Genomic DNA, 10,667 nt, shown 5'->3' with positions numbered 1-10,667 from the left:
AACTGTCGACATTCCTGGTGTCTGTTTTGGCTCAAAATATTCTCGAGGCTGAGGGTCCATGGTTTGGAAGCTTTCTTTATGTAAGCCTATATATACTTCTGATAGCTGTAATTCACTTCGGACACTCTTCAGGTTTGATCATATATTGACTGCTACTTGGACTCTGCAGAATGTTTCTTTGGTCTTCTTGTGCGAAATGCTAATAGATATCATCAAACATTCATTTCTTGCCAAGTTCAATGACATCAAGCCTATTGCTTACTCTGAGTTCCTTGAAGCCCTATGCCAGCAGGTATGTTGGCTATATCGTCATTCCCAGTTTCGGCTCCCCAACCCATAATTTTGTGTAAAACTGAAATTATTCTCGACTGGTAATCTTTCTCAGACATTGAACATTCAGAGCAGAGACAGGAAGACGGTTCTCACTTTTGTTCCCTTCGCCCCAGCTTGTGTGGTATTTTATCCTTTCCCCTTTTTTCTTTCTTCAAAACGTGAAAAACCTTTGATTATCTCTCGTGATACACAGTTTCAATAGTTCATCCTTCCATCAGATCAGAGATTTAAATCGAAATATTTTTGGGCATGACAGGTAATACGTGTATTGACACCAGTATATGCAGCACACATACCGTACAGCCAACTTCCAGTGAAGATAGTATGGATACTAGTATTATCAGGTGTAACATATGTGATGCTCACAAGCCTCAAAATCCTCATCGGAATGGGCCTTCAGAAACACGCCACTTGGTACATCGATAGATGCTGCAAGCGTAAATTCCACCTCCACACCGACTAAATTACACATCATTACAGTCATCTTCCTCTCTGATCCATTGGAAACAAAGCCAGAGAAAGTTTTGTGTTGGACGAACAAAGGGGGAGGAGGAGGCGCTTAGGTTTCAGTGTCAGGACTCTGACAACCTCAAAGCAGCCGATATCTGGTAATATGTGATTTTATAATTTTACATACAGGTGGTGCATAGTATGTACAAAGGATCGAAAGAAATGTTTTATGTATAAACACCCCCAGTTGAGGTTTCCCGGTAACACATCGCAGAAGGTTAGAAAAAGGAAAGCAGGTTTCTGTGGTGTGATGTCTTTCCTGACATGAATGGATGGTGACGTTGTGTCAACTTTACAAAACCAGATGGAGGAATCCTTCCTGCGCATGGAGCCAAAGAACAAAATATATTATATGCATTGGTAATAAGAGTTATGCCATCATGATTGTGTGAATCATCACTAACAACCTGAACCAAGTTATTTAAGCTAAGGTCTCCCGTGTTTACATATGAATAACTTTGTAGCTGATTACGATTTCCATTCCCTTACTCAAACTATAGATTCCGCCGTTAAAACTCTGCTATCAAGCTCCATATGGATTTTTGCTCTGATTTTCTATTTATTTGAAGCCAAAATCGTCTGCGTATATATATTAAGAGTTATACCCATTTATTTTTATTTATTATTATGCGATATTTACAATTTTAGAATTTTAAACTGAAAGATTCAATGTCTAAAATTTTCAATGCATTTTTTATTAACGAATTATGTTAGAAAACTATTAATGGAGTTTCAACCTATTTTTTGCAGTACTTAAAGATTTTGAGAGTTTTTATAGCGATTATTGTAATGGAAAACGAAATGTTGGTTTTTCCCGGATAGACGTAACATAGTCTAAATTAGTCAAAATAAAGTTGTAGAGTTATGAAATTATGTTATTTTTTTAACAGGATTATGAGATATCTATTTCTATTCGATATGATGGGAATTGAATTTTACTAAAAAAGAGCTAACACCAATCGTGGAGAAAAAATTGTATCGGCGTTATAGAACATCGAAAAAGTTTATCGTGCTTGAGATAAATCGAAATTGACAAGAATACAAAGTCACCGACTACAATGGAAAATCCTATTTTGTTGACCTAATCTTATGAATGCAAGGTTTGACATGTTGATAAATATATATTCATATACCCATGCAATAAGGGCTTGTCATGAATATGGTGAAAAGGACAACTTAATGAAATATCACTCAACCTACTATATAAGAATGACATGAGAGAAGTGTATATCCGATTTTCTAATATGTATAAGTGGAATCTTTCTGACCATATTGAAGAGATGAAAGTCACCCCCTAATATACATGGTCGATGTGTAGGTCGGCCGAGAATGAATCGCATACCGAGTATATATAGGGAAAAAACGAAGTTGTTCAAAGAAGAAGAACATATGCAACTGATGGGTTGCAGGAAGTAATAGGGCAGTCACAAAATGAAATGCAAACCTAAACATTTTTGTGTGTATTTTATCGCTCAACTAAAATGATATTTTTTGTTCAAGTTGGAACAAGTGGCAAACAAGTCATATTAAAGTAGTATATTTTAAAAAAAAATAAGTTCAGTTTCAAAATAAAAATCCTAACATATTGAAAAAAATGTCCAAAAAATAATAACAAAAACGGCATACCAATAAAGACAATAATGATAAAGATACGCGTTTGTCGTGTTATAAGCCAAAACTTGTTCAGTGAGATTTTCTTATGGCTTTGATGATACATTGCAATTTATGTGAGATTTATTTAACTTTATATTTTTCAAAAAGTGTTCAAAAAGTCGCCATTTAGTTTAGGACTGATTGATATCTTCGAATTAACCAAAAAATATTATGTAGAAAAAATCAATTTCAAAATTATAATTTTTAACATATGACTCAAAGCATACCTAAATATATATTATACATTTAGGTATGTTTAGAGTCATATCATACAAATTAATGATTTTGAAATAAAACTCTTTCTAGATCACGTTTGTTGGTTAATTTAGAGATATTCATCATCCCTTGATGAAAAGACGTAAAAAAAATCATTTTTGGTCCAAATATATAAAATCATAAATCAATAGCACGTTAATCGTGTTGAAGACAAAGAATGCAAAAGAAGATGTCAAAGAGAAGAAACATTTGTCATGCAAATCCATGCACACATTCAACGTGAAAGATGAATGCTTTCCTTATGATGTGGCTCCTCAATCTTGGCACATTATCAACTAAACAAATAAGGAAAGGTTGAGTAAATCATCAATCAATCTCGGTCAGCATTCACTCATCAATCATGCGACGTTTAGAAGATACTCCTAAATGATTTCTTCCTTATCCCACTTTGTAAATATTTTATTTTTATATTCTTCCCTTTTTTCATTCAAATAGACGTTGGTTCACTTAGTCTATATATTCACATGTGCCTTTGTAAATTAATGGTCATTATAACAAGGGACTTAGTTCCCCTTTTATTTTATACTCTCATCCTTATAATTTTCCACATCATTTCAAACACAATTTCTATAGAATTCTTCAAATCGCATAGTGTAACCAGAGTCATAAAAAAAAGTCGCAAGAATATTTTTTATTTTCCACGGGTCAAATGTCATCACATTGAGTATTGTAACAGATAATATATTTTTGGACTAATCACCGGAAAATATCTATATTTTTTCCCGTTTTAGTTAAATACCTGTAATGTTTTTAGCTAAAAAACACATCTACAATCGGTTTATCTCAAAACAAATCATATACTTTTAAATTATTATCCATATAATCCCTATCTTCAAATAATCATCACATAGACAAACGAAAATTCTACTCTCTTATAATAATGGTCATATCATCGTCACGTAAGAATAAAATTTAAAATTAATAAATAATAAATAAATTAATAATAATAATAAATTAATATAATTAAATAATTAAATAATTAAATAATAAAAATAGATATATACACATATATACAATGTATATAGATATACATATACATGCATATTGATGGATATGGTGCTCTGGCCACGATCGGTTTGTGAAACTGATTAGAAATCCATTGGATGGGTTTAAGTGGTCCAATGGGCCCATATGTTTATTAATGTGGTTAATGGGCTTGTTTTCTCTTAATAGTTAAGTAAATGCTCATTAGGCCCATTTGGTTTAATGAAACCTAATCACTTTATAATTATGTTTAGGAAACATAATTTAGGGTTAAGAAAATAAGAAGAGAATTTCGAATTCTCTCTCTCTTAATTCGGTCGTCCTCTCTCTCTCCCGGGATCATCTCGGTTTTCGTTCCCGACCTCCAGATCATGTTCTAGCAGACGCAAGCCCGTGAGTGTAGACTAGCTGTAGAGAACGTTGGATTTCAGCGTTTGTGACAGGTCCTTGGATCAAAACAGGTTGGTATATCGATACATTTATCATTATATGTAAGATCTGTTGTTTGGGTTTCGTTTAATCTATTTCGCTGCGTGAAACCCAAATTGGAACCCTAGAAACCGTTATGAACGCATGTTTAGGGATCTCCAAAACTCCAACAGTGGTATCAGAGCCTGGTTGGCGTATAATTGAAACCTGTTTCATATTTGATATGAGTTTAAAATCGGGTTTAAACAAGAGAATCAAATGTGTGCTCTCTGTGTTGTTTGGATCTGTGAAACGAATTGATGTTTTTGTGAAAACAATCAATTGTTTGGTTCGATTTGGTTGTATCAAAGTGTTGATATGATCAGATCGAATATAGAAGCTCGTGAATCGATTGGATCGATCACATAGTTGAAAATCAGGATGAACAGATCGTGATTTACGAATATCGACGTTTTTGAAACCTCGATATCGATGTTGAGAACATCGATATCGATGTCTTAACCTCGATATCGATATTGAGGGATCCTCAATATTTTTTAGATTCAGATATGGAAAAATATCGATTTTTGGAATCTCGATATCGATGTTGAGGAAACATCGAGATCTTCAGATACTAGATCTGAAGAATATCGATGTTGAGAAACCTCGATACCGATGTTAGAGAACATCGATATCGATCGAGATCTTTAGATACCAGATCTGAAGAATATCGATGTTAGGGAACCTCGATATCGACATTGACAAACATCGAGATTTTGAGACACCAGATCTGAAGAATATCGATATTAGGGAACCTCGATATCGATGTTAGAGAACCTCGATATCGATGTTGCGAACATCGATATCGACGTTGAAAACCTCGATATTTACTTCAGAATATGTGTTCTCCCGGGTAACTATGTTACCGAAATTGTCTGGCTCGATGGGGCTCCGCCCCACACCCCGCAGGGGGCTCCTCGCTCGTCGACCATCCGTGTGTAGGTTTCACCTACGCGAGGTGCACTGGGTTATCTTTGTGAGGCGGGATGGAAGAGATAATTTGGTATAGGTTTCGCCTACGCGAGGTGTACCAAGTTATTTCATTCCATGAACTCGAATGGTTTGAGCTTAATTGAGTCATCAAAAGGGTGTTAGACTCAATGGTACAAGATGAGATACAACATGCAATAGTATGCGATACTATGATCTCATGATTGCTAGGAATCACATTGGATGTGATTGACAAATTGTTTGTCTACCTGATTAGCATAATCTTAAGGGATAATGCCAAAGCAAACTTAAGGATTATGTTCTTGTATTGGGATCCTAGTACCCATAAGAGGATATCGAGGATTATCATCTTAGTGGGAGCTCTTATCGTGTTTTGTCTATATTATCTGTTGATATGCTTGGAATTGTTCTTTGCTTGTTTTATGTATATATTTATATCTTCTTGTTATACTGTCTGAAATTCTGTAGATGGCGAACAACGGAACTGGTAATGTACCAGATCCGTCACCATCGTTGCGATCGATTATTGAGCATGAAAAACTCAATGGGGCGAACTTCCTTGACTGGTGCTGCTACTTGCGGTGGACATGGTCCTCCATTCACTTCCTGATAGTTTTCGACATTTTGTCTTAAACTATGATATGAATGGTATGGACAAAAGCTTAACCGAGCTGCATGGGATGCTAGTGTCGGTTGAGCAGAAGATTAAGACTGAAAAGAGCATCCTTGTTGTGCAATCTGGAAAGAGTTTCAGGAAGCGACCACGAGGAAAGGGAAAGGGCAAGAAATCGGCAAAGAAGGCAAAAGTTGCTGTGTTGCCGAAGTCCAAACCCGACAAGGCAGAATGCCACTACTGCCACGAGGTTGGACACTGGCTTTGGAACTGCAATCTCTACTTGGAGGATCTGAAGAAGAAGAGGCTTGCTGAAGCTTCATCTTCAGGTATAACGTTATAGAAGTTAACGTTTTGTCTTCTTCATCTTGGGTATTGGATACCGGATGTACCTCACACATTTGTGAAAATGTGCAGGGTCTACGAAAAAATAGAACGTTGGCAAGACGTGAAGTGAATGTACGCGTCAGAAATGGAGCAAAGGTTACTGCATTGTGTGTTGGCGACTACGATTTACTTTTACCATCTGGACATGTTTTAGAATTGCGTAATTGTTACTTTGTACCTGCTATAAGCAGGAACATCATTTCTATTTCTTGTCTAGACTTGGATGGTTTTGAGTTTTCGATTAAGAATAAGATTCTTTCGATATATAAATACAGCGTTTTATATGGTACTGGTTATTTATTTAACGGTCTTTATGTGTTGAGCAATGATCCATCTAATCTGATCTATAATACGAGGGGTTACAAGGAGAACTACTTGAACCCAACCTACCTTTGGCATTGTCGTCTCGATCATATAAGCGAGAAACGCATCGCCAATCTCAATTCATATGGTGTTTTGGATCCATTTGATTATGAATCAATGGAGGCATGCGAATCTTATTTATTAGACAAGATGACAAAGAGTCCTTTTACCGGAAAGGGACAACGTTCGGATGAGCTCCTTAGTCTGATACGTAGTGATGTATGCGGACCAATGAGCACACCTGCTAGAGGAGATTATCCCTATTTCGTTACTTTCACGGACGTTTACAGTCGTTACGGTTATGTCTATTTAATGAGGCATAAATCTGAAACGTTTGAATTGTTCAAGACGTTCAGAAACGAAGTAGAGAATCAACTTGGCAAGAGTATTAAGTCACTCCGATCTGATCGTAGTAGTGAATACATGAGCCAAGAGTTTACTGACTATCTTAGAGATTGTGAAATCGTTTCACAATTGACTCCTCCCGGAACACCTCAGTGGAACGGTGTTTCTGAGCGGAGGAACCGAATCCTATTGGATATGGTTCGCTCTATGATGAGTCAGACTGATCTTCCAATATCCTTTTGGGGATACGCTCTTGAGACTATTGCTTGTATACTGAATAGAAGTCCCTCGAAATCGGTTCAGAAGACACCATATGAGATATGGGTTGGGAAGAGTCCCAAGATGTCTTATCTCAGAATTTAGGGTTGTGACGTTTACGTGAAACGCCAACTTTCTGACAAGTTAGGACCCAAATCTGAGAGATGCTTGTTTGTTGGTTACCCCAAGGAGACGAGGGGATACTACTTCTACAACCCCACTGAGAACAAAGTTTTTGTTGCTCGATATGGAACTTTCTTGGAACGAGAATTCATTTCCAAGAAAACTAGTGGGAGTAAGATTGATCTTAGAGAAATCCAACAGCCACAAACTGAAGTTGGACCTAGCGAGATAGTTGAAACAGTTCAACCTATCTCGCAACCCGTTGTGACTTTGCCTGTCGTTGATGAACCTCGGAGATCGAGCTGGATTCGACATGAGCCCGATAGATATAGATTTATCGTGACTGGAAATGATGAACTCGTGCTCATGGAGCACGACGAGCCCACATCATATTCAGAGGTCGTGTCGAACCCGGACTCTGAGAAATGGCTCGAGGCTATGAAGTTTGAGATGCAATCCATGTATGACAACCAAGTATGGAATTTGGTTGATGCATTTGAAGGGATAAAACCCATCGGATGCAAATGGGTTTTCAAGAAGAAAACCGACATGGATGGCAACGTGCATACCTATAAAGCACGATTGGTGGCGAAAGGATTTCGACAAATTCATGGTATTGACTATGATGAAACCTTCTTGCCCGTCGCCATGTTTAAATCCATTCGGATACTAATTGCCATAGCCACATATTATGACTATGAGATATGGAAAATGGATGTCAAGACCGCATTCCTTAGCGGAAATCTGCTTGAGGATGTGTACATGACACAACCCGAGGGTTTTGAAGATCCTGAGCATCCAAGGAAGTTATGTAAGCTTCAGATGTCCATTTATGGACTGAAGCAGGTTTCAAGAAGTTGGAACCTGTGTTTTGATGAGACAGTCAAAGAGTTTGGCTTCTTGCAAAACGAGGACGAACCATGTGTTTATCAGAAGGCCAATGGGAGCGTAGTTGTGTTTCTGGTCTTATACGTTGATGACATCTTGCTCATCGGAAATGATATTCCTACTTTGCAAGACGTTAAGTCTTGGCTAGGAAAGCGTTTCGCGATGAAGGACTTAGGCGAGGCTGCCTATATCCTAGGCGTCAATATCTATAGAGATAGATCGAGAAAGCTGATCGGTCTAAGTCAGAGTACTTACGTCGACAAGGTGCTAAAACGGTTTAGCATGCAAGAATCCAAGAAGGGATCCTTGCCGATGAGGCACGGTTTAGTTCTAAGCAAGAATCAATGTCCAAAGATATCTGATGAGCAAGAACGCATGGGTAGAATTCCATACGCTTCGGCGATAGGATCTATCATGTACACCGTGTAGTGTACTCGGCTAGATGTATCGTTAGCATTGAGTCTAACGAGTAGATACCAGTCTGATCCAGGTGAGCCACACTGTATAGCCGTAAAGAACATCCTGAAATACCTGAGAAGAACTAAGGATGTGTTCTTGGTTTACGGTGGATGTGAAAATGAACTCGTTGTAAGTGGTTACACCGATGCTAGTTTTCAGTCCGACGTGGATGATTTTCGATCGCAGTCAGGTTTCGTATTCCTTCTGAACGGAGGTGCTGTCAGTTGGAAGAGTTCCAAACAGGCCACCAATTGCAGATTCCACTACAGAGGCTGAGTATATTGCTGCATCGGATGCGGCGAAGGAGGCTGTTTGGATCAAGAAATTCGTGGGAGACCTTGGCGTGGTTCCTAGCATTGCGAACCCCATTACGTTGTATTGTGACAACAATGCTGCGATTGCGCAAGCCAAGGAGCCAAGGTCACATCAGAGATCAAAAGACATACTCAGGTGATTTCATCTTATCAGAGAAATCGTAGACAGAGGAGATGTGATTATATACAGAGTATCGACACATGACAACATCGATGACGCGTTGACGAAGCCTCTCTCTTCGTCGAAACATGAGTGTCATGTTAGTTCGATGGGGATTAGACATTTAGTTGATTATGATTAGAGCATTTGGAGATTATGATGTTTTATGCTCTAGACACGATTATTCGCACGAATACTTTATTTATTGTACTTGGATTCATTGTGATGAATGGAATTATGTTTTTCTTGTTGATTATTATTCAAATTGCATGTTATTGTTTAATAATGCTATCCACGTATTATTATTATTGTAATAATACTAAATCCCCTAGTCGATCGTTAATGTGGAAATATTAACGAACAAAGGCTAGCATGATGCATGAGGATGATCATACAGATGATCATAGCGTATTGGATACGGATCATGATCATGGGTATTCATTTGCGAATGAATACTGGATGACCCGCATGAGATTGTCACATGGACCTGATGTCATGACTTGAATCTCATGTAATACTCCACTTTGAGTCCTAACACCTAAGGTCTCTATATATATCCGACATGAGGAGTGTTGGGATTTTCTGGGATCTCAAGAGCGAATCTAATTCCTAAGAGATCAGTTCTAGGGTTTGCGCAGCGGATGAAAAACAAAAAATTTTGATGAAACCCTAAAACCTATCATGCATGATCTTGCAGAAACGTTAGAACGCTTACCTCAATCGATCCGGGGCCTGTATCAATCGAAGAACGCGTCTGATCACTTTAGGCAGGAAGAATACCTTGTCCTCTACACGTATCCACACGGCGGAAAGGATTCCAACAGTTGGAACTTGTCTGCTAGGACTGAAGAACGCTTTCTTCTTTACGCAAGGGTTTTAGGGATCTTTCTCTTAGCTTTCTCACTCTCCAAACCTCTCCCTAGAGTCTGAAAATCGTGCCAAAAGAGTTGGGTTGCGTTTCCATAAGTTTCTCCCCTTTAAAACCCTAATTAGAGCGAGTTTAGTAAATCCCGACGTCCGGACCGATCGGTTCATGTCTGGACCGATCGGTCTGGAACAATTTCCCGACCACACACGTTACCTCTGGACCGACCGGTCTACGTCTAGACCCCGATCGGTCCAGACCTTCTGGACCGGTCGGTCTGGCCTCTGCTCCACCGGGATTTTCTCGTCTCTTCTCGCGCATTCGTCCTTTCCTGTGTGTGTGACCCTGTAGGCTCATCCGATATAGCAGTATAACACGAAATCTCTTATTTCGGTTACACAAGTCATAGGCGGTCTCTAGCAAGACACTATGACTACCTATCTCGAATAGAGTTTGTTCGTGATCCTACGAACGCCAGCGATGATTCCGTTTGATGATCCTTTTGTATCACGATATCATATGTCGAATATAAGGCATGGACAAGTCACCTTATCTGATTCGACTGCTTTCTCATTCACTGAGTTCGACTGTCTGTAATAGACGACATTCGTCTATAGTGCGGCCACACATTTCTACAGTCTCGCTCACACGAGGGGCCCAGCGATATCTCTCTCTTTTACGAGAGGTACAAATCCCGTCTTGACTATCTACAATCCA

General features: G+C 38.5%; 1 protein-coding gene across 2 annotated transcripts in view; it reads left to right on the top strand.

The window, feature by feature from the left end:
- LOC104800011 (protein POLLEN DEFECTIVE IN GUIDANCE 1-like) overlaps window positions 1-1,361 on the top strand; it is a 4,366-nt gene extending 3,005 nt beyond the window's left edge. The window contains exons 9-13 of one of the 2 annotated variants that reach the window (XR_769670.1): window positions 11-80; window positions 170-292; window positions 386-454; window positions 590-941; window positions 1,058-1,361. Coding sequence is in view for 1 of the 2 variants with exons in the window: in XM_010522711.1 (XP_010521013.1) it covers window positions 11-80; window positions 170-292; window positions 386-454; window positions 590-796 (469 nt within the window). In the remaining variant the exon portion in view is untranslated. Of the gene's footprint in view, window positions 1-10; window positions 81-169; window positions 293-385; window positions 455-589 lie in introns of both variants that reach the window. The other variant, XM_010522711.1, reaches the window with a different exon arrangement.
- Window positions 1,362-10,667: the final 9,306 nt, after the last annotated feature.

The sequence above is a fragment of the Tarenaya hassleriana genome, unplaced genomic scaffold (genome assembly GCF_000463585.1).
Source record: "Tarenaya hassleriana unplaced genomic scaffold, ASM46358v1 Cleome63, whole genome shotgun sequence".
Taxonomy (NCBI): Eukaryota; Viridiplantae; Streptophyta; class Magnoliopsida; order Brassicales; family Cleomaceae; genus Tarenaya; species Tarenaya hassleriana.
The sequence above is the reverse complement of the archived record's forward strand: the minus strand, read 5'-3'. Positions and strand labels throughout refer to the sequence as shown.